A 25,000-nucleotide genomic window follows, 5' to 3' on the forward strand; every position below is an offset into this window, starting at 1 on the left:
AAGCAGGCCTGATCTAATCATGGCCATGCTCAATGTAATAAAAATAAGCATGTAGGCCTTCGGATCAAGGTCAAATGAAACCAATCAATGCAAAACATCCATCAGATATCTTCTGTTGTTGCAAATGGTGTTGTATCCTTGATTAATTGAAAAGAGGGGAAACATTTGCATTTGCCAAACAGCACATGGGTAAATAAGACGAACTTATTGTTAAAGGAATAAAGGCACTTGAGCAAATCAAGCACTCGTTCAGGTGCGTGGACACGGAACTTAGCGGGGCAGTGTAGTCCTCTATTCATCCTGAACATCCCACTCTTAAAAAAAACAGCTTTTCTAATGGTAATCAGTGGCGCCTTCAGGTCACAGGTCCTTCTGCTTTTCATTCAGGCTTTGATATGAGAGGTTTGCATACATTGTCGTCTTTGGGCAGTAGGAATAGGTTATAGAGCGAGGATTATATGGCGATGGGTGTATGAGGCCTGGCCAAAGTCAGTTTAAAATCATAAATACAAAACATAGATTTAAAAACTTTAATGCAGTTAAGAATAAGAAGCTACGTAAGTCCTGGTGCGTCATCCTAGGCTTACGTAAGCGTTACGTTGCATCTGCATCACGTCTGCTCGTAGGACGTCAGCGGGCCTAGCGTAAGTGGTCCGGGACCGTTTGCACGGGTCGTATGTCGAAACAGTTTCACGAATCATGATTTTAGACCAAACTTCCACCACAGAAGTAGTCTGCTGAGTTTAAATGTAGGTTTCCATCATACGAACATTTGGAACCGCTACTTTTATTTTGCCATACAACGGAGTTGACACACCTTGTCACCACACAAAATCTATGCTTCGATTCCCTTCGACGTCTTCCCTCAGACAGCTGTCAACTGTCAAATAAAGACAAAATCCTTCAATCCCATGAATAGCTTACATCAGGCCCACTCACTGGGCTTCTTCGTGTGGGTTTAAGGAGAAATAAATAACACATGTATTCCTGTCAGTGTTTGCTAAATTTACCCACAATGGAAGTCTGTAAAGGTCTTTTTGTGTTCAAATCAAATTACAACAGCATTAAAACTGTCCCGTGACGCACACAGTTTACAGCTTCCGATGACAAAGGTTCTTCAACTTAAGTATTATTGTGCCCTTGGCTGCGGCTACAAGTGACTGGGCGCGAGTAATCTCACTACTGTAATGTCGTTACTAGGCAACACAGTTCGGGCTATATAGGTGCGCTCGCGAGGCTCACTGGACAGGAGGGCGTACCAGACCACGAGAAGTTGGTGCAGAGGCTGAGCGCGCGGAGAGCTTTGGAGACAGTGGCGGGATCCACAGCGTTCTGACGCATGCACGCGCTATGGACTAACTATTGAGCAGTGCAGGGAAGAGGCAGCGCGCAGAAAACACTGACAGCCACCGCTCGTGCGTCCAGCGCACCTTATTTACTTTCTCGTTTTGTAGTTTCCACAGTCGGCGGCCGCTCTCGCACAGTTACAAGTGAATTTTACGCGCTCGAAAACCAGCTCCGGCACCATGAAGTTTCTGCTGTTGCCAGTTTTAGTGGTTTTTTTCGCCGCCGCTCAAGTTTTTTGCGAAGAAAACGACCCAAAAGAAGAGGCTGACTACTGGACGAGCAGTAATCAAGTTCAGGTATCTAGAGGAAAATGTTTATTTGGCGCTATATTCTCAACTTAACTGAGAAGATATAATTGAATAAATTTCTCTCATTATCTAGCCTGTTATTGGGTTCTTCTCTGAAGCAGAAAGGACTAAGTTGTCCCTTCTTCTCTGAACGAAACTGGCATAAATGGTTTAGGTTATCTATTGCTTTAAATTTGTTTAACCAGTAAACGAAAAATGGGTAGAACGAGGTAAGGTGGACAATAAAATTGATATGTGTTTTACTTTATTTTTTTTTTTAAATAAAGAAACGTCCATTTACTGAAGTAATTTCAAGATAGGATAAGATAAGAAGATAAGAAAAAACCTTTATTTGTCCCACAATGGGGAAATTGCAGCTGGCTATTTGCTGCCAAATCCGACACCTTATAAAATTTTGCATTGATCCAGATGCACATTTTCTGTAACAGGTGTTTATATATGTCAGTCGTTATTTGCATCCTTAATTTTGAATACAACCTGATTAAGTTGTGCTAACTAATTCTCATGATTCTTTTCCCAATTTCAATTTCGTGTATCATGCAACGCTTTACAGAACCCAGAGCCTGAAACTCCCCAAGGTACCACTGTCCAGCCACACTGGCACAAGACTGGGGGGCTGTTCTGCGTGAAACTAAATACAAATCTAATAGAGTGACCAATTTGCCGCAACGATTTGAGAAAGAACCGAGAAGAAGCTGATCTGAAACAATCTGGCTGCACTTAGAGGAAAAACAAGATGTTAATGCTCAGTGATAGTCAGGATGAGGAGGGGAGACTGTTGCAGTGATCGGAGCAGGCAGCCAGTAGGAAATTAAATAAAGCCTTGAGTGCACGCTGTGCTGTCGTGGAAGCTGAAGCCCAGTCCGTCTCCATTGACATGGAGCGCACGTCCCGCGCTTGACTTTGCGAGTTGGAGACGTGCCAAGCCGCTCCTCCAATAGCGTAAACTGAAGGCTGGAGCCATCCTGCAGATGAATGAGAGCACGATCAATCATTGCAGCTTAGTGTGCGGGACGTTAGTGGCCCCCGGGTCCCCTTCTCAGCCAGACTAATGCACGGTGTAGAAATATATCTTGAGATGGAAATAGAAACGCTCAATGAAAGTTCTAAATTCAAGCGTATGAATTATTTCTCAGAGTAGATTATGCGTGATGGGTGGATGGTGGTTTTAAATAATATTTTTCAAGATAATGACATTTATATGCACTAGCAGGATCCGGGTTTGGTCATTTGCCTCAGTTATTATGAGCAGTGCGGGTTGAAATGCAAATAGGCTACGCAACAGACGCATTCAGGTACAGTTTCGTAAATTACAAAGTCCTCAAATGTTTCAACATTTTCGTGGCAATAGATACTTTTTTTTCCCATAAAGATTGACAGTTTCTTTTCTCCCCAGGCGGGCTGGCTTCCCAACGACCCATTCAGAGAAATCCTCCTGAGGATGACGAGAAAGCCGCGGCCGCATCAGTTCATCGGTCTGATGGGGAAGCGCTCCATGGGTAAGAGCTCGCCCCCGCTGTGCAGTTTTCATCCGTGTCCTCCTTGTCCCAACCCTACTAATGCGTCTCACCTCTGTCCTCCCACAGCAAATGCACAGATCACCCGCAAAAGTAAGTGCATTCAAGTCCTCTCAGTTCTTAAATCCCCCCTTTCTTGCCTTGAACAGCGTGCAAAAAGGGAACTATTCCAAACTTGATTGCTTACTGAAACGAGAAAAAGACAGATGATGCAGCGTGTTAATGTCTTAATGTCACCTCCATTATACAGGAAACACTTGTCCTTATTACCCCGTATCTCCTTTCTCCATTGGACTTGATCTTCATCATTGCTCTGAGCTCTGTCTCTGTGTTCACAACTGAAGGCTCTTTAGCTTTTCCAGGAAATTCTTCTGGGCAGGTCCATTTACAAGATATTACAAATACTCAGGCCGCAAAGAACATGTGAGAAAGTCAAACTGCAGTAAACTGTACGGCTCGTCCTATGTGAACTCCTCCCAGGTTTCCAAAACCTCCACATCTCCAGCGAAAAAAAATGTAGGGGGCTTACAGCTGTGCCTCCGCTCGGGTGTCTAAGACTGAAAATAAACCCAGTGAATTACCCAAAAAGTCTTTCTCACAAAGATTGTCTGACATTACAGGCAGTAAAAAAAAAAACTTAAGTATAGACACAGCAGGTGCGTTTGCATTCATCCCCTAACACCTGACAATGGCGACGCTACACAGACACAAGCCCACCCCCACTAAAAACGTCCCTGAGAACAGCACAGTGGGGAAAAAAGACAAACCCCTCCATTTGTCGCCTACAGTAAATAAGCGAAATCTCTTGAAAGAGTGAGCAAGTGACGGACCACGGGGTTTAAGTAATTGACAGCTACCGCAGCTTACGTGTACGTCAGTGGTTCTTTTCTTTTGAGCAAAATAAATTGTCAGTAGGAAGGTGGTCCAGAGCAGACGTCTGTGTGCCACAGAGAGAGTGGAGATAAAGAGTGCAGAGGCAAAAGGAATGAGGAGGAGGGGATATTCCCATTTTCTCTGTGGGTTTTTTTTTTTTATGTCCAAATTAGTCACCCACTCAGTGATGCAAAGCAACACAGTATAAGTAAGTATACGTCTAATTTATTCCTCTTATGGAGGCAGGACTATAAGTCACTCTTCATTAGGGGGAGGGAGAGTGCTGGGATCAATGCCCCAAGGACATGGGAGAGTTAAATTGGATTGTTTACGCTTATGATGGACAGAAGAAGTTATGCATTTCACCGTTCACTAACAATAAGGATGCAATACAAGAGAGAAAAGGAACAAGATGAGGCAGGACGGCGTTATTTCTGCTCTTCTGCCTGACAAGGGCTATATTCTTTTACAGTTCAGAGCGATGCAAATATTGATGTGCGGAATGTAAAATATTCCCTAAAGGCTCTCTGTATTTAATGACGCCCCAATCCGATACACCACCACCATCATCGTGATCATATTACAGTCCATTAGTCTGATTGACAGTCAGACCCATTCAGTCTGTGATGCAGCTGTCTATCACATTTATATCTCTGCATGCAAACCCGACAGACCAGTTCAGTTTGGTTCTCAGCCCACGTGCTGGAATCAGGCGGCCGCTGAAGACACGCCGATCATGTCCGCCGCCGCTTCCGGTTCTGTGGCTGTTTTGGAGGCCTAAAGAGGAGCTTTAATCACACACAAATTACAAAAAAATCAGGCATTCTGATTTCTTTTTGTGTGTGAAACACACATTGTGGGAGACAATGATGACTTGCAGGCACGGTTTGCAAACATTCAAACAGATAAACAAGACTAACAATCTCTAAATGCGTTTCGCTCAATGCCACTCCGGCAATGTGGTGACATCTGTGAAACGTTTAGACTAAAGCGCTTGTGGAGAATATTGTTTAAAGCAGCAAAGGGATAAAAATGAGAATTCATCAGTTTCAGACTTTTTTATAGTTCTAATTTGAGCTAATGAGCTTTTAGTTTGTTTATCTAAGATTCTGCAGCAGTTAAACTGAATGACTCATTGTGTCGTTTAGTAAATTGTCACAGATTTTAATATCGTTTCTTTATTGTTTTTATTAAAGGACATAAAGTCAACTCTTTTGTTGGACTGATGGGAAAAAGGAGCCAAGAGGAGCCAGGTAGGTCAGTCAAGGAAATTCACTGTTTTAAGTTCCAAGGCTTTACTCCATGTTCGAGATGACAAATGAGATCTGATTGGTCCTCCTCCTTCTGCAGAGTCTTATGAGTGGAGCACAATACAGACGTACGACAAGCGCCGCTGAACAGCCATCACCGGCCCGCTTCTCATCAAGTCATTCCTCCCTCCCGCGGGAGGGGTTAATCGACACTGGTTTTGTTTTCTCCCAAACTGTGTATAGCTGTTAGTCGAATAAAATGATTCTGTTTCCACATTGTAGTGACGTAGCAGTGCTGTACCTGTGCCCTTTTTCTTTTGTCCCAGCAGAAGGCAGTCCAGGGTGAAAGGAGGGGAAAACGGTTTATCAATGTTAAGTGGTTTCTGTGAGCATTTCCCACCATCTGCCATGCCACAAAGACTAAATGTTGTTGTGGACCATCAAAGCAAGGCTATACCCCAGGGTATGCAGAAAAATTGCACTGCCAAAGTCACTGCATAGTGCCTCATAACTGTTTAATTGTAACTGATTGTTCTATAAACACGACACACTGGGACAGGCTCTCATTTTGGTTTTCAAGTGACTTTTTAGAAGAGCTGTCATGTTCTCCACCTGGACAGATGGTGTGATGTGACAGGATACCTGTGTGTTATAGTGATTTGACAAATATTAAAATTATTTTCTTTACTGGTTGAACTTCAGCTTGCAAGTCGTGAATTCCTTTTGATGCTCAGGCGAAAAAGAAAAAACGGGTCCTCTGCGGCGGAAGAGCAGACTCTGGTGGTAGACGGAGGTACTGCAATGAACTCAAAACCCATGTCAGTGTCAAGAGTAGACTTTATTTTTTATCATCATCATCATCATCATCATCATCATCATCATCAGCCAGAAACCAATGGCAGTAGATATGCTAAAGAAGTCAGAACTACAGAACTGGAAATTTCATGCCGCCTACTGCTCATTTAAGCTTTAAATGTTACATAGAGCTTAGTTTCATGGTGTAAAAACAGCCAGGCGTCACTGATTCCATACTGTAGTTCATGCCAACACTTGAACAAGAGGACGACGAAATTAATAAAAATAGCAAATTGTAGGGAAATTTAATTTGTCAATCACTAAAGTCTCATCCCCGTAGCCAGTCCTAACCCAAGACCTAACAGGCAGCGAAACAACAGCCGACAACATTAATTAGTGTTAAGTCATTCCACTTCGCACGTGACTCACCTATGAGAAGCTGTAAAGATGTCCTTCACACAAATTGCATAATGTACCAGCCAACAAGCTGGGGCACCGGTCTTTTTGGTGTTAGTAGCGCCGAACAATCCACGTGAGCTTAAAGCGCAGATGGACGCAAATATGAGAAGCAAACATATTGATGTCTAGTACCATACTTGGATACATACGGTATCCAAGAAGTAGCAGCATGGTCACACACTATCGAACACATCGGTTCAGATCAGTGTTAACACTTCAGCCCTCCCAAGAAAACAAAAACAAACACACACACTGACGGAGTGTTGCATTTAAGAGGCCCATTCTTTCGGACTGAGGTTATAACAGAAGCAGACAGTCACCATGAACCCTTAAAAACAAAAAAGAAAGAAACAAGTCCTTGCACGACAGAAAAGCTTGTACAACAGCGCTGTGGATCGTAGCAGGAGATTCGAGCTACTCAAAGGACTATTTTAGCAGAGTGAGCAGCTTCTGAAGGCGTCCCGTCAGTTGATGGATCTCGCAGACAACAAAAGATCAGGTGTTAATTTTGATATTTATCTCCAGCAAGTCTCTGCAGGGCCATTTTGATTAGGTCTCGGAGTAGATAAATGGACAAGAGGCTGCCTGGAAGGGAGGACAAATACACTAGCAAATATGCGCTTTGGCAGTAAAATTGTTAGCATACCAAAAAAAATAAAAATAATATTTATAATTGAAAAACAAGCATCAAGCATGGTCCTTGGAACCAAATGCACGAATAGACTAGACACATCAGTTCGACCGTGTCATTAGTACGTCAGGGAGGATTCATTTGAACTGGTGGAGATTGTCAGACGAGGCCGTCAAAGAACGACTAAACCTCGACTAATTCTGTAGCTATCATACAGGCCTTTGTGGCTATTGTCACAGAGCACAAGTGCTAATGTTTAAGAGCTTCACGTGTTCAAACGTTCACAGCAACAAACCGCATCCGTGGCGCGATTCATTCCGTCAGTCAATTTTAAAGTTTTTCACTTTTGGCCACACAGGAAATGACATAGAGTGGATTCAATTTTTAAGGGGGGAGCTGGAGCCATCTGAATGTGCTCATCAAGTGTAGTCCAGTAGTGAAGTAGTCCCAAAGGTTGTTCTCCAGTAGATTAAGTAGATGTGAAAGTACATGAATTGAATATTCATCATAAAAACAAACTGCAGGCTCCAAAACGAACATCGGGTCGCTCCAGCATCTGTTATTTTGAGCTCCGCTTCTTCTCGGGTGTTTCAGGTGAGTTTTTTCAGCCATCCGCCCCAAGAGAGTCGGATGAAAGAGATGCCTGAATTTCAATCAATGCACCTCGGAGCCGAAGGTCCCTTTTCACTTCCAGTCCAATTTCTTTCACTCCGCGTGCTAACTACACCGACTGTCCAGCGACTCAGGAATGAGGCCGCTAACCTGCATCTTTCATCACACACTCAGTGTTCAACTTGTGTTTTTTTTTTTTGTTTTTTTTTGTTTTTTTTTAAGCTCACACTGGAAGCAAAATGCAAATAGAATTAAAGGCTGCAGATGTTGCACAGGCATCAGCCTTGCCGTTTTTAAACGGTAACAAAGGCGACAGCAAGAAGAGGACTCCTCAAAATCCACAATGACAGACAAACTCCATCACAGCCTGACAAACATCACGTAGGGTAAGACCAGCTCAGTGGAAGTACTTCCAAATAAATTACAATTTAAACATGGGAGTTTTGAAGTAAAGCTCAATATGACACATATAGAAGAGGCCGACACCCGTGGTGATAACCAACCGGCAGGGGCGGCCGCGGGTTCCTGACGATCACTCGTCTTTATCTGGTTTATAAATTGACAGGGTGCGGGCCGATGGGTCGGTGGCGTTGATCCAGCGTGGCATCCAGTAATGGGGGAGCCACTTGGCCCGGCCTGGGTATTGCTTCTCGAACACTTGTCTGAAGTAGTAGGCCTCTTTGGTGCGCGGGGGGTTGTGAGGGAACGTCTTGTGAGCCTTCTCCATCTGGTCATCGTTCACCTGAGAGAACACACAGCAAGCGGTGAGTTACAGACGCAACGAGCTTCCATCACTAGCTGGGAAATTCTACAGGGTGTTAATTACTTGACAAACTCGACTCTCTCAACAAGTACTTATGCCCTGTTTATATGTGCAGGAGGTTGCTGCAGCATGCTGATTGCTCCTCCTCCTCCTCCTCCTCCCCATAGTTGTCCCAAAAGTCTTCAGCGGTCTCCTTAAGCCACCTGCAAACTTCATCTATTTTTCCATCTAGACTCTGGAGGGTCCTGTCCTATTCTACCCATTTCCTCTGCGTTCGTCCTGTACCCACTTGATCCATCCTTATTTGAACGGCCTTTCATCTGCTCTCTGTTCCTCTTCCAATTTGAATCCCATGACCCTGTGTTTCAAGTTGCAGCGGAGACATAGGACTACAGACCAACCAATCCTTTTCCACTTAGACAGGAAATGAAGGGGGGAGGGAGGAGATAAATTGGACGCACCTGAGGAAAAAAAGTCTCTCCATCAACCAAAGCAGCATGGAGGAGAACTGAGGGTAACAAAAAACAGATAACTAAGAGTAAATCTAGTTTTTGGAAACTATACGTTTAGAAGAACATCTAACTGCACTGGTTAGTCACTGGTGAAATTCCAGGAATCCTTCCTATGCGTTGGATGAGGATCCTAAGGACTGACTTGGTTTCCCACGGTGGACTTTACCTTCCCTTCAGGCTTACAAGTTATCTTGCAAACTCTCTGGGCTCCTCACACCACTCTCACTCACCTCCATTTACAGCCACAAACACTCGGAACTGAACTGAACTGCTGCACATTGAACAGGACATTCAAACCTCTCTCATTTTTAGATTTTGTTTTGAAAACTGAAAAGTGAAGGTTTGACTAATTTTCTTTTTTATTGTAATTGTTTAAATGTAGAGCTTGTTATTTTGACCTTATCTAACTTCTGTTTGATTTATGAACTTTGGGAAAATGTTTGGTTCTAATGAAATGACATTACGTTGATCTTTATGTATGTTGATTTATAACGTGGTTTAAATACAACTAATTTAATTTATAGAAATGCCTTTTGTAGCACCTGCGCCAAGTTAACCAGGCTAACTTTATTAATTCTGAAATTGACAGGTTGACAATATAAATGACTCTCCTGTCTGGCGCCCAACTATAATTTTGATTAAGCCTGCCCTACGAAGTGAATCTCACTTCCTCCCCTCTCACCCAGGAGAAAGATCTTACTTCCTTCTCCTGCGTTTTACCAGCTCGGTGTCAAATTCAGCTTTTGGGTCTAACTTTAGGAAGCTGAAGATGTTTCAGAGAATGATGCAAACCTGCGTAGGTTTACAAAAAGAAAAGTCATCTGGAGAGCTGCAGCCGGTAAAGCTCAGGGATTTTCTACTCTCCTTCTTTGAGCCCCGTCTGAACAATTTATTTAGTAGAAGTGCCACCATTAAAAGTAAGTTAGCCATTAGCAGAAAGAGTTTGTAATGTACGGACGGCCCCTGTGTTGATGTGATACTAAGGGAAACCACTTAAGAATGAAAGATTGTTCTGAGATTGGATCTTGACTAATGGAGGTTTACTTGTTTTCTATTACTCCTGGTAACTGAACTAGATTCAGCAGGACCCACAGGGAATATTTTATCCCTAACACATCACAACTGTGATGCTAAACCTGTCTGAATGGGGCTTAAGACAAAGAGTCAATGAAAGCAGACCAAACGATCTGCTGTGAGTGGTGTGACTGAAAGCTCGACAACAGCTACTGCATGGGCCTCAGAGTGAGACCGGCTTCTCACCTGCTGTTTCTGAGGCCACGACTGAACAGCAACTCCCTCCATTGATGACAATCGCATGATATGACTGACAACTCCAGATCAGTGTGTAATGGAGGTTTTGTGAACTTACGAGTCTGGTCGGTACATCACTTATAGGGATATTTCTGTGATAATTTCAACTGTGGCACAATTTAAACTGTAAGCATAAATCTACTTGAACAAACCTGTTCCGGTGTATCCCTCAGATACTTGATCAGTTTGGGATCTAGTGAATTTGGAGGCCAGGTCAACACCTTGTGCTGTTTTTTCATGTTTTTTTTTTTTGAGTTGTTCCTAAACTGTTTTTGTGTCTGTGTCAGGCTGCATCCTGCTGGGGATGGCTGCTGCCATCAAGGAGTGTCATTGCTATGGGGTGGGGGTGCCTGGTCTGGTCTAGGTGGGTGCTACATGTCTAAGTAACATCCACATGAATGCCAGGTCCAAAGGTTTCCCAGCAGAACATTATTTACTTATCCTGTCAGTGGTTTTAATGTTGTGGCTGATTAGTGTATACACTGACACCATAGTTATATAATAATATTACTGACTTAATAGCTAAGCACAATTATATTCAGGGAAACAACTGAGCTCTTAAGTGCTGTCTTAGAGCATTTTATCCCCACAAGTAAACGGTCTCTTAGATGGCCTTCATTGTATTTGTAGTCTTAATGGATGTATTCATGTGAAGCCTCCAGGTACCTGTCACAGCATCAGCTCTGAGTGCAGATTTCACTATACACACACACTCACTATAAACGTCTTCTTGTCTTTATCGTCATGCTAGAGTGAGATGTGAAATGTTTACTTCCATTTAATCAAAACTGAATTAGAGGGCAAATAACAGCCTTGCAGCCATCAGCAAGTGACACTGAAGTTATTGAACCTGCTGTAAACATTCCCATCTGCTGCTCTTCCAAATTAAAGCCGACTGAAGCGCAACAAAAACACAAATTTCAGTCAGCTGTACGGTGCAGCCCCCTCTTATTTATAGACCTTTAGAGAGCCGTCTTAAAATGGCAGTGTGGTGTAGGATGTAAGATCCTACCCCAATCAATCAACTTTACATACATAATGGTATTGTCAGAATCCCCCTACCTTATGTAGCAGTAAATCATTTCAAAACTGTGGCCTGCTTACAGTCCACTCAATGCCATTTTCAACAGTAAGGTCATAAATATTCCCCTTTTCTCCTTTAACCGTTCTTCTGTTTACGGTATGAAACAATCAACCGTTGCTGCTGTGAGTGTGCTAACACATACCATAGACTCTATGTGCTCCTGCAGGCAGGTGTACCAGGACTTCTTTGCAGACATCACACCATCACTAAAGGCTTCCTTGCGTCTCCACAGGATGTCATCTGGGATCAAGTTGAGACCTTTGAAGGCGTCCCTCAGAAGATGCTTCTCCACTCCATTCTGCATTCACGGGACATAACACGGTGTTATTAAAAACCCTGCTGGAAATCTGCTTCCAAAGATCACTTGATGGGTTAGACTGTGAAGTGACACCGCGACAGCCCCATACATCAACCGACCTTAGGGACCCTCATCTCCTCCGGCAGGGAAAGATAGTAGGCTGTGAATCTGTGGTCCAGGAAAGGCACTCTGAGCTCCAGACTGGGAAACGACAAGAAACAAAAGGTCAAAACAGAAAAAGGCAGTCCATTATCCACCACACATCACTGAGTTGAGGTGATTGTGGGATATAAGGTACAGAATAAAGCAATTATGTATCCATCAGTCTTTTATCCAACTTAATCAATGTATTTGCATCACAACTCAGTACTGCTTAATTGGTTTTTCATTCCAGCAGATGCTGACGGGCATATTAAAGTATAATCAGTGGGCTTTTTCCCCTCTAATTATTATACATTATTATTTTTGCCGTTGGTTCAATCATGTTGTTGTTGACCACTTTGTTTCCTCCTCTCACTCAAATGAAGGATTTGTGTTTTATGTAGTCAAATTAAAAAAAAAAAAATGTTTCAACCAGTCTCCTGAAAGAGGCATTACTAAAAGCTGTCGCTCAGCTTTCATTACTGCAATTTCTGATCTCGGTCCAATTAATTAACTTCCATCGAAAGAAAATTAATGAGCAACAATTTTAATCCATTTAGCGCACGCAAAATGCCAAGCAACTGCCGGTTTGAGCTTTTCCTATTCGGTCAGACAACATTTTCTTGCAGAGAACCTACGACGTGTCTTTTGCTGGTTTTAGGTTAGAGTTTACCCAGCTTGAATTCTGTCTTGATGGTAGGGGTTGTGAGGCGTTACCCGTGTGCAGCTGTGGTGCGATCAGCACGGAGAACATCGAACAGGTAGAGCTCCTTCATCAGACGCACGCTGTCCTCTGCTGCTGCTTTGGGAGATGGAGCCTGGAGGAGGAACAGAGTCCGGGTTAGAACACGCGTCCTGCTCTGAAACAGCCGCTCAGTGTTAATCTGATGCCATTTAGAGAGCCCTCTTATGTCCGAATCCTTCCGATCTGCCTTTATGGGTGAACAGCTCTGGAGCACTTTTGACATGATGCAAGGCTGAAGTCACAACAGTGCTACATATTCAATGACATCAGTCTGACATGATAAGGTCACATGTTCTGGCGCCCCCGCAGTGGACCCGATGTTCACTGCATGTTACAATGAAGGGGAAGTAAAGAGGGAACTGCAGCAAAAACCATTATACTTATAGAGCACTGCAGAACTTTGTCCACTGGGGGGCAGTAGAACGGTTTTCAGTTGCTGTGTGGAAGTGCTTCAGTTCTTTTCCTTAGATTGAAGTCGAAATATAATCAATTATATTTAGTATTATGGTATGATTATTATTAACTACTAGGACTGTTTTTCTATTGTCATTTGTGGTACTATTACTACACATTAATAGGTAATGTGCTTTGCATAGAAAACAAAATTGATGTACTGTTTTTGGTCTTGGACACTTTAATATTGATGTATTTTGTGGATTTGAGTGTGTAAACTGAGCTTCTATTTTTAGCACATTTTCTCCATGATTTATGTCCATTCTAATGGATCAATGAAGCCAATAATCTGAAAATACTACTATATGTTGTTAGGGCTGTCAAATAAACTGAAATGTCCAACTGCGGTCAATCACATTATTTCCATAGATAACTTAAATGTACATGGAAGGGATATTTTGTTTATCATGTTATATGCAGATGACTTAACTATCTTTATGAGAAAAGCATCTGGCAGGACTTTGAAGCTTAATTTGCTGTTCAAAATTTGCCGTTTCATCCTTTTATTCCTCTGATTAGGTTTTTCTTTGTTATTCTTCTTTTAGGATTTCTGGCGGTACCGACTCTACAGGGCGTCATAATAACAGAATGTGCAAAAAATAAATGGCGTTAAAAGGAATTTGAAAAAACTCTTTTCCATTTGAAATGAAAGAATTGCAAACAATGACTGGTTACAGCAGGACTTGCCTTGTGGAAGTAGATGTATCCCTGAGTCAGCTCATCAGAACCCTCACCAGAGAAGATCACCACACTATCCGTCTTCTCCCTGATGTACTTGGACACCAAGTACATGCCTGCAGTGAAAGAAACAGAGATGGGGTTTTTGAATCAGTCAATTCTTTATCAATAGTGGCAGCTGGAAAATACTATTATAACTAAGCTACTTGCTCCCAGCACGGATGATTAACAGACGCTGGGATCCCTGACTCCAATTTATCACTGGTTTGAGTAGAAAATTCTCCATGTCAACTTTAAATGAACCAATGATCACATCAAGCACCATGCTTACATCCTCAATGACAAATACCACTATGGAAATTCAAATGAAACAGTTAATACACATTTTATAAATATCTCATATTTCATAATGATGCGGTATTTTTACGGAGACAATATTTGTGTTTGGGTCGTGCATTTGTTGCATGTGTTCAGCCTGCATTGCAGTTGTACTGTATATGAACGGTGTTGTTAATGTTGCAAGTGCAGCACAGTTACAATCCCCCATGTTGCCCCAACGGACCCCTTTACCTATTGAACTGATCTCACTGTATTCAACTGCAATTCACAGAATCCAGTCAGGTGGAAAAGGAATGTGATGATGCAGCATAGCCGCACACATTTATGTCACATCAGTCAGCTAAAAACGTCAACGGCTCAAACTTTCAGTCCTAAGTCAGCGGTTCTCTGTGTTGCACTCACCAACAGAGGCACGGATGGTGGTGATGTCGTAGGTCTCCAGGTGGAAAATGACATCCTCAACAGCTGCGATGCCTTCTTCCGCACTGAAGCTCACTTCGTGGTGTTCGCTGTTAATGAAGGCTGCCACCTAAGGAAAAAAAAATAAATACATCAGGCGATCACTAAAAAGACCCTCAACAAAATAATAAAATGTCCTGAACGCTATCTATTTTAGGAGTCGATTGCAGATTTGTTTTTCATTAACTATGGACCTTCAGCATTGCCATATGATGTGAAGAACTGACCTTGCGAGCAGCCAGGATGTCTGGACTGTCATCTGACCCGATTGAGAATGTCTGGACGGGATACTTCAGCTTCTCCTCTTTTCCCAGCTTCACCAGAGTTGCGGCAACCAAACTGGAGTCCAGACCACCTGAACAATGGACAACGTGAATGAGCAAAACACTAGAATAAGATAATATATAGCACACAAAATGAAATGACTCTTCTTCCACACATAGATGTAGTCGGCAGGTTCCCTTTGACTTCACAAAGGTCTGATTATTTTGCTTTACCTTTGGTGCACAAAAAAAAGAAGTTTAGTAGTTACCTGAGAGAAGACAACCGATTCTTCTGTGAGCCATGAGACGTTTCCTCACTGCATTCTCGAACAGTGCTCTGATGTTGTTTTTCACCACCTCCTCATCCACACCTATGGAAAACACTTTTTTTTAACAAACTGTCATACAGAAAGAAAACAAATAACAGAGCATGTAATAAAATACAGTGGTTAAACAGTTTCTTACTTGTTTGCAGTCTCTCCACGGTGTCGTACATGGCGTGAGCCGGCTCTTTTGTGCAGCAGTGGAACTGCTCCTTCTGAATAGATTCAACTTTGCCGGTTGCTTTCAAGTTGAACACCTCAATGTACCCCGGGGGAAAGGGTTCAATGTTGGCTGGGGTGGACATTGCATGGGTAATTTCCGTCAGGCCTGTGGTCAGAAACACAACAAGTCAAGCAGCGCTCAGATGGTAATGGGAAAGAGCCAGCTTCGAGGAGACGTTCTAAACTATTCCGTTACCTTTGGCCTCTGAGCAGATTGCAAGGAAGCCATCCTCTGTGACGAAATTGAACAAAGGACGAACGCCATACGTATCCCTTCCCAGGTGGACCTTCCTGTTGGCGGTGTCCAGCAGAATGAAAGCAAAGACACCGTCCAGGAGAGAGGCCATCTTCTTGATGCCAAAGCGGTCATACAGATGGAGCAAAATCTCACCGTCCATTTTAGTGTGGTAATCAAAGTCAAACTCCTTCCTCAGCTGGAAACACACAAAAAAAAGCAAGGGGTCTTGAACTTGATATTTAGAAGCTAAACAATGAATTTCCAGTTAACCTTCACACTGCTGATAAAACACACCGGCTTTTAACCGTGCCTGACTCTTGGCTGTGCTAGCAGCATGGTAATGTAATGTCTTTCATTCAGTCTGTCAAAAATAAATAAATAAATAACATCTCTCGATTGGACCGCTTAGAAATTTTAAGGGGCATTCGTGGTACCTATTCGATGATTCTGCCAACTTCAGTTATCCACTGATTGTTCCGCTAGTGCCACCAAAATTGTGAAATTGTAGTTTCAAATAGAATTTCTCAGCCACTGTTAGAGTGCCATTTTCTGGTCACAAAGTCAAACCAAGTCCGGTGAGAATGACTAGAAATAACGTTCGGTTGGTGGCAAAGAGATCTTTAGTCTTAACTTATATAGAGCTGCAAGCTATACACCTGCAGCGTATAACTGTATAGTGCAGTGTTACATCACAGCAGCATAGTGTATGTAAAGAAAAGGCAGTCACTACTAGTTGTTATCTACCTCGATTAGATAAAGTTACTCTTGAACTCAAGGCCCCAAGGCTTTTAACTAAAAAGCTTCTTCTTGACTGAAACCTTAGTTTTCACTAAGAGATGGTTCAAGTAGATTATGTTTGATTGAGATGAGAAGCATCACAGCTCCACTAGACCCCTGCCTGCGCTGAATGTTTCCCAGCAGTTTTCAGTCATCCGTGTGATGGAATAGAGTCTTTACTGGGTACAAAAATGCTCCAGCACTAACTGTGTCATACAGACCCCAGTCTGTTTGTTTTTTCGCCCCCACTTAAGCCATCAAAGTAAGTAAAGTAAGTAAATTTAATTTATAAAGCACATTTAAACACAGAATATAGATTGACCAAAGTGCTGTACAGTGGATAACAAGGATTAAGACAAATAATACAGAAAAACACATTGGACCATTAGTCATAAAAACATAAATAAAAGGAACCTTCAATATCAGGGCACACAACACAGAAATACATAGGATAAGCAGGAGTACAGGATTAGGGAACAAGGAAGGCCAGGGAGTAAAGGTGAGTTTTTAGCCTGGATTTGAAGGCAGAAATGGAGGGGGCAGATCTAATATCCAGGGGGGGCTGGTTCCACAGACGTGGAGCAGCAACTTCAAAAGCTCTGTCACCCCTCTGTTTGAGCCGTGAACGCGGCACATGGAGAAGCCCTTTACCTGAGGATCTCAGGGACCTTTGCACTGAGTAGGGCTGTACCAGGTCGGTGATGCAGGTTGGGGCCTGCCCATTTAGTGCCTTAAAAACAAATAATAGAACTTTAAACTGAATCCTAAAAACAACTGGGAGAACATGGTGGGTTTTTAGGTTATGGGACCTGGAACAGATGTTGAAAGCACAGATTTTATCTTCAAGGCTGGTGATGGGCGCACGTGGTAACATAGGCTTCTTCTCCACAATGGGAAGGTAATGACGCAGAACTTAGTGATACAGTGTAGCTGTAGGGAGTGTGCTTAACCGCTCTGGGGATTGGCAGGAATATATGAAAAGGATTTTTTTTTCTGGAAATCAGGTTGAACAAGTAGAGGCTGTCTTACATTTGGGGCCTTGACAATCGGATGATATTTTAGAATGGGGAAATGAAAAGTAAATGTGGTATTTTGTAGAGTGTTGCATTATGGGTTGTTTGCAGCCTTAATGTTGTTTGGCTGGCAAGTGTAATTCGAGTTTTTCAGCATCCAACGGCGTTAAAATGTGCAGTAAGCCTAGTTTACCTTGAGCACTCTGAGAAGGCCTGTGTAACATGTTTTTCTTGCCAATGAGGAAATAAATTCGGTGAAAATGACTCAACACCTTTAGAGAATGAAGCAGGAAGAAAACCTGTCAAACAGCCAAGAAGGTGAGCAGCTCACAATGAAAGTCTGGGAAATGTTGACTGGAGTCATGTCAAGCAAATTCATTCCAAGAAAGGAATACGAGTGTTGCAGAGGAATTGACTCGGTTCAGTAACTCAGTAAACAAGCTAGTGACTACATACCTCCAACGAATAATGACTCAATCGATTGGGTAAATATGTCGATTTGTGCTGAACATGTCCATGCAATGAAGTGTTAAAGTTTAGCTCAAATTATGGTCACAGACGCAGAAAATGGGACAGGCCTGTAAAGCAACACAGCTTTCCGGTGAATTTGCAAGTTGTAAACCGGATTTGTTTATGTGTATATAGACCAATAAAACTATAAACATAGGTTTTCATTTACATTACGCTACATTAAGTCTTTGCAAGTAACCCTTATCAGACAATTTAGTTTAAGTATAATAGGTTTCATTTCCAATCACAACTTGAAGTTAAATCATACTCAACACTATCTACACTCATTAACACAGAATATAGTAAACAAAACCTTTCCTAATTACAATGCATGAATCTTAAATTAAGAAAATGTTTGAATAAAAAAGTTGAAGGTTTAATAGTAGAAGTTATGCTTGTCATTTTATATAGCTAACCTAGACTGGCTTTCTGTGCTTTTAATACATACTGCAAAGATACTTGTCATGAATAATGTGCAAGTGGTTTTTAGTAATAAATAAATAAATAAATAAATAAATAAACACATCAAACCTCTGTTGGAAAATCTCATCTCGTGCCTCTGCTCAAGAGCCTAGAGTCATAATAGTAAAAACATGACTACACAGAAGGAACAGATTTTGGCCTTAAATGACGAAAACTATTTAACAGACCCATGACAGTAATAATGGATAACAATATTATCCTCGTCTGAATGGGATTCCTCACAAAAATATGCAGATTGAAAGAACCGGTGACTCCAATTATGTCTGCAGAGAATTGTCTACCTAAAGCCAGTTTATATTCCGACCACTGTCGCCACAAAAGTAGGCTAAGAAATTTTACAGCAGTGTCTGTTAAATACTTTGATCAGAGATGAGAGATATATAGATCTATATTTTCCAATGTAACATTGAGTGATGTGGTAACTGCTTGTGGTTCCCCCTCAAACAACCTCTGATGTCAGACGTCCCAGAGCAGCGGCTGGTGATCTTACCGTCTGGTGGTTGTAAATCTCTCCATTGTAGCAGAGCCATAGGAAAGGAAACTTCTTGATGCGCAGTGGCTGCATGCCATGCAGCTGGTCCACGATCGCCAGCCGGTGGAAGCCAAAGCAGCAGTTGGTGAAGCCGTTGACATTCTCAAAGCGGAAGGCATCAGGGCCCCTGTGAGCGATCTTCATGGCACACGTGCACTGTGCCGATAGGCACTCATCGCTGCCGAACAAAGCCCATATACCACACATCTCTCAGCTGTGGAGGACAGATAGAAGACAAAGACACACAATCTTGATTAGTAGAGCAGTTTATACCTATGGAATTAAATAATCAGAAAGGAAAACTGACATGCAAACTAAATGTAGTCCGGTGCCAAGAACTACCCATTTGAATAACTGGTCAAAAAGTAACAGTTGAATAAAATCCTACCTGGTGTCAAAGGTTTAGATTGCCATTCTTATCTAAAGGTTAGCGATATGACTGATTAGGTTTGAATACAGCTTGACGGGGGATTCATAACCCACATAACAAGTTGTGCCCATTGACTGTGCCCAGCCTTAACAGTATCGTTTAGCCTAGAATCTAGACACGCCCCTAGCGGCAGCAAATTGCATTTAATGTGGGTCTGGCTCGTCAGGCTAGAACATATTAGGGTAGAACAAGTTCATTTTAACCAATCATATTCGAGATCTATGAGCATGACAACCCAGCATGCATCACGTCAAGTCAGATCTGCACAGATCTGCATGAAGTCGAACGCGCCTATTGATTTGTTGCCAACCATGTGCGAGGGACACGCGGGGCACTTTTAAATAAAGCTTCGGTTTATTTAGTAAATCATTTTTGTCATTGGTTCCGTTCCTGTTTCTAGAAAGGCGTTTAATTCAACCACGAAAGAACAAATTCTTGATACATGAGTAAACAACGTGTGTGTGACGGGGTCTAACGTTCTACTGTCCTTAAAACTAAAGATTTACCAACTTTAACTATTAATATTCATTCATTGTCAAGGACAATAATTAATCGTGGACCGTGGAAAACGACGAGAGGTGTTCGGGTACTGAGTTTGACCTGGCATTACTCAAGATTTACTGTCTTACAGGCCGTAGCGATCGCGTGTTAGCATTCTTCGTGGCTAGTATTTTCATTGACACTATTATTACATTGGGAAATGGTAGACAGTTGCCCTCTTTGCACGTGTACTACTTTAATAATAATGAATAGTAATGAATTGAAGAAAACACAGAAAAAAATAATCTTTCAAGCCCGAATTCGATTACATTGACATACATTATTTCTGACCTGACAACGAGGATATGGAGACATTTAGTCCCGGCTAAGTCACTTACCGTGTTCTAAAAGGTGTACCGTCTCCTAAAACGTGACGAGTCGAAAAGGACTAACTGATGCAACCACTGAGAAGTGTTTTGCTAACACCTCAGTAAGGAAAGTAGCTATTGGCTGTCCTAGAAGCAGCGGAAAACGGTCACTGAAGCTCGTTTCCTTACCACACCAGAGCCCGTCTACGGAGAGCCGTGGCACTTCCCATAGAGAGGCGAAGTCCCGCCCCCCTACTTCCGGGTTATGGGACCTATCTTTCGAAAAAATATGAACGGCAGTCTATGGCGAGATAATAATTATTTTTTGGTCCCGATCGAATTGTGGCATGAATTTCACATATGATGTGTGTGAATTTAAAAGATAATTTTTCACGTCAAGAGATAAATTATTTGACGTAAATAAGCTGAACAACATTAGGTTTTGTATGAGATCGCTGAACTACATCTCTCTAGAGATCCCTAGAGAACTATGGCTGTCTCCTTGTTGAGCTTTACCGTCTTCTTCCAGGACGAAGGCAGAAGCATCAAACGAGGTGAAAATCATTATAAATCGGGTCATGTCGAGAGCTGTAGTTACACGAAGGGAGTTTTGGTCGGTTCTGTACGCGCCAGCATGCGGGACTTGTAGTTCGTTTAATTACGTATTTTCCATAGCGTTTTACTTAACTATCTTGCGACAAACTGTGACATTCTTGACATGTAAAATCATTTTTTATTCTGAAAAACAACATATGTATAATCCAAGGCACAAGTCGATCGGGACCAGAAAATAATTTATCTTTCGCCATAGACTGCCGTTCATATTTTTTCGAAAGATAGGTCCCATAACCCGGAAGTATAGGGGGCGGGACTTCGGCTCTCTATTAGCCCCATTGTATCGATCTTGATTGCAGTTCCATTACAATTCCACTGGAGGCGCTCGCGGGCGAGTGCAGACTGAATGGGACTCTATGGAGCTAGACGGCTAAATGGATCTCTTTCTCCTGCTTGTCGTTCAATCAACGTAGATTTTATTGTTGATTCCGCAAGTTCAATATAGATTATAGTCCAAAAGTCGAATGAATGAGTACTTATGTCTTTTCAATTTCTTACAGGTTGGGCCGTTGTTGGCCGGAACACGCTAGCATTCTGCTAATGAATGCTGATTGGTTAGTGACGGACTTGCGACTGATTACGACCAGAGACCTCGTTTGATGGCACCTGAAGCTAAAGCAGAATCAGAAACATTTTCTTAAGGAGGACTTTCTGTCGAAGTTAATATTTGTGTGCTGTATTTATGTTTTCCTGCGGGCACTTTTATTTTCATATCGTTATATATGTGTTGTAAAAAGTACACGGGTGAAATTGCCGTAAAGCAGCACCTCTGGCAGTATGCAAATATGTGACGTCATCACATTTTTTGAACGGATTTTTAGAACAGATAAATGAACTTAAAAATGCAATTTTCAGCTGAGTGTATTATCTTAGCCCCCCCTTTTGAATACAACTTTCAAATTACTTGATAAAAAATTATATCCTGAGAAAAGTGGATTCTGGGGGTGAAACCCCATAGGCTCCAATTCATTCTGCACTCGCCTGCGAGCGCCCCCGCATGGACAGAGACGTGTTACTGCAGTCAGTCCAGAAACCGGAAGTAACCAGAGAGTGCCACTTCTCTTCCTATTAGACATTCTCTGACCACACCCACAAGTTTAGACTGGGCGTGTTCGATTGTTAGCTCAGGCTACCGAGCTAGGCTAACCGCTATCCGCGGTGCTAGCAGCCGGCTAACACGGCAAAGCGGCCAACTCCCCCTTTTTCCTCACCCGTCCTCCCAGCACCCCAGCTCACCTTGCTCGAGGTAAGTTCACCAGAAGATATATAACACTCGAAATAATCAGTCTTAATTTTAGTTATACACAACAAAATAAAGGTAGTAACTTGGTTAAATTACAGCTGTAGATTTTGTCGAGTGCTGCAGAACTTTGTCAAGTTGTCATAAAACATTTACTCAAAACACCAACGAACCGGAATCAAATGACTTCACCGTTAAACTTTTAAGTTATATTTTTATTAAATAATTAATATTTCGAACAACTTTAGTGGATTATGTTCCTTGAATATGTTTACTATCGTTAATAAACAATGTTGGTGCTGGCTGCTGTTTAAAGCTGCTGCTGTCTGGTTTAAAGCTCTTACCATAAATGACATTATGATCTGAAAAAGACAGGCACATGTATATTTATTACAAGATGATTCTCTTTCAGTAACGAGTAAATATACGTACTGGTATTAATTTTTTTACCCTTCAAATGTGACCTTATAATTTTGTTAATTTATACTTTTTTCCCTTCCACAGATAGTGTGGATAATTGGTGACGGCATGGGGCCTAGAGAGCTGCGACCACCATGGGAAACAACCTCAGTCTGCAGGATTTCCTCATCTGTTGGTTTGGCTGGGGTGGACTACAGTGGAAAGATCTTCTTCCCTTTTTTTTTTTTCTATAGCAAATATTTTTAAATATTACATTAAAATCCTGTTTGTATTTTCACTCCTTTTGTCTTTCATGCTTACTGTAGATCTTTCACAAATGTCACTGTTAATCTGTAAGTTAAAAAATAACAGGCAATGGTGTTCGAGATAGAATACAGAATTGTAGTTTATGTAGAAAGGTAACAAACAAAAACTGTGCTAAAATGACAACAATATTAACATTGAAAACTGATGAATGTCAGCAAATCCAACATTTGCTGTTAATTTAAATTATATTTAGTCTTTTCTATTTTAATAACAAAAATATTACTGTTATACAAGCAGTGGTTTAACAAGTTATGATCAAATGCATTCAGGGAAACATCAATATTATAGACAACACATTTCCAAGTTGTTTAGTATGCTTTAATATGTTAACAGATGTAACAGTAATTACAAATACTTGTGTCCTGTGAAATAAGTAACGTTTTCAACCTCTTTATTATTATTGTTGTTAGTGTTGTTTGTTGCCCAGATTTATCTCTCCCAAAGTGTCCTACAGAAGAAAAAGGTAACTAACAGTGGCAGAAAGAAATACCATTTTTTGCTGTTGATTTTTATCTTTTTGTTATATTTATGTATGGTGTTGAATGCCTGTACATTGCTTCTGCAACAGAGAAAATTCCCAGTTTGGGATTAATAAAGAAACGATCTATCTATCTATCTATCTATCTATAAGTAGCAATAGAAATAGTGATAATGTTCACGTTATAACATGAAAATATCATTATCATGAAATAACGTGATAATTTCATGAAATAACATGATAATTTCATGTAATAACGTGATACTTATCTTGTTAAAACGTGAAAAATATATTGTTATAACAAGAAACTTTCACGTAATTACATAATATTGAGCCTTTTTTTTTCTAAAGTGTGGCAGCAATACGCTTCCGTAATAACGTGAATAACAAAGAGTAAAAAAAAAACTAAATATGTTTAGAAATACAAATGAACATTCTTCTGTTGATTCTTGGTTGTTTATTTTTTTTTATTTTTTTTTTTTTTTTTTATTTTGCGATTGAAATAGGCCATCATCTCTCAAAATAATGTCATGACGAATGCTTTGCCTAGCCACAAAATTAATTTTGTCCTGTATTATTAACGCTCCTCCTTTATCCGGGTTTGGTATTCTGGGCCGGGGGGGAATAGTTTTGGTGACCTCTTTGTCTGAGTGGTCTCGCCCTGGCCATTCAGTGAGAACGCTGCCAATTACTTACTGTGTAATAAACTATTGCAATATACTTTATAAAATGGCGTCTATTCATGTTGAAACGTGCCCTCCACATACAACATCAAGGCATAATCTCTTCCTGGATGGTTTCCGCGTTCAGGTATGCCACGTGTATGTCTGGCACTGCCAGCTTCTAATAGAGGTTTTACTCACGTGTACGCTGTTACCGCTGTCGCTGGGCCGTCTCCACTTGCAGCTCTTTTCTTTTTCTTTTTTTTTTGCAGACGCAGCCTGACGTAACACGTCCGTGCACACCGCACACCGTCAGTGGTGTTTGGAGCCTGGCTCCAGCCCCAGAAGTGCAAGGGTGTTTGCAAAATGGAAAATAAAAAGAGCAAGGGTGGCGCAGAAAAAGCGAGAATTAAAAAGAGAAAAGGAGACAGATGCAGCCAAATGTGCAAAAATCGGCAGCTTTTTCAATAAAACGTGCTCGCGGTCTGAAACGACCAATGAAGATGATGAAACGGGTGAGACAAGATGTTGAACAAAATGCAACTTTACCTGCACCGTTCAAGTTAATTAATTAGCCTATCAAGTCAATGAATTGCGTGGCGTTGTAACGTACAGCCTGTCTAACCTAACGTTGCATCATTTAAATAACAGCATGATGCGATGCGACGCCACGTAACTGGCCACAAACTTTGCCTTGTAGCCCCTCAGATGCAAGATGCGTCACCAAGCACCAGCCATGAGCCCACAGGTCCAGAGTGTGCAGGTAGGATTGCTCATTAAGTAAATATTATTAGAATTAATATAATGAAGAGTATGGTGTAGACCTGCTCTATATGATAAATGCCCTGGGATAATTGATGATGATAGATGATTCAGCACCACAATAATGAAACTGACTTGAATTTTTGACTTGAAAAAGGGGAGATTTAGAATTATTTTGAATAAATCCACATTGTGAAGCAACCATTACTTCCACTGAATTGGAATAATTTTAGAAAACATACACAGAATTACAAGGCTTTAGAGAACAGTGCGCTATTGTAGGCTTAACATGTAAAGTTATGA

The 25,000-nt window shown here is 41.6% G+C and overlaps 2 protein-coding genes across 2 annotated transcripts; one reads left to right on the forward strand and one right to left on the reverse strand.

The window, feature by feature from the left end:
- Positions 1–1,354: 1,354 nt before the first annotated feature.
- Positions 1,355–5,591, forward strand: tac1 (tachykinin precursor 1). The gene is made up of 5 exons (XM_084562742.1): positions 1,355–1,643; positions 3,052–3,154; positions 3,242–3,265; positions 5,242–5,298; positions 5,396–5,591. Exons 1-5 carry the CDS (start codon positions 1,527–1,529, stop codon positions 5,440–5,442), a joined length of 348 nt encoding a protein of 115 aa, XP_084418868.1. The 5' UTR covers positions 1,355–1,526; the 3' UTR covers positions 5,443–5,591.
- A 523-nt stretch (positions 5,592–6,114) lies between these two features.
- On the reverse strand, positions 6,115–20,376 carry asns (asparagine synthetase). Its single transcript, XM_084563992.1, has 12 exons — positions 20,245–20,376; positions 18,895–19,150; positions 15,580–15,817; positions 15,304–15,489; positions 15,108–15,209; positions 14,803–14,930; positions 14,519–14,645; positions 13,787–13,893; positions 12,619–12,719; positions 11,880–11,961; positions 11,605–11,760; positions 6,115–8,534 (listed from the first exon to the last, which is right to left on the reverse strand). Exons 2-12 carry the CDS (start codon positions 19,141–19,143, stop codon positions 8,325–8,327), a joined length of 1,686 nt encoding a protein of 561 aa, XP_084420118.1. The 5' UTR covers positions 19,144–19,150; positions 20,245–20,376; the 3' UTR covers positions 6,115–8,324.
- Between the last annotated feature and the right edge of the window lie 4,624 nt (positions 20,377–25,000).

Source organism: Chelon labrosus (genome assembly GCF_963514085.1).
Source record: "Chelon labrosus genome assembly, chromosome: 16".
In the NCBI taxonomy this organism is placed as follows: Eukaryota; Metazoa; Chordata; class Actinopteri; order Mugiliformes; family Mugilidae; genus Chelon; species Chelon labrosus.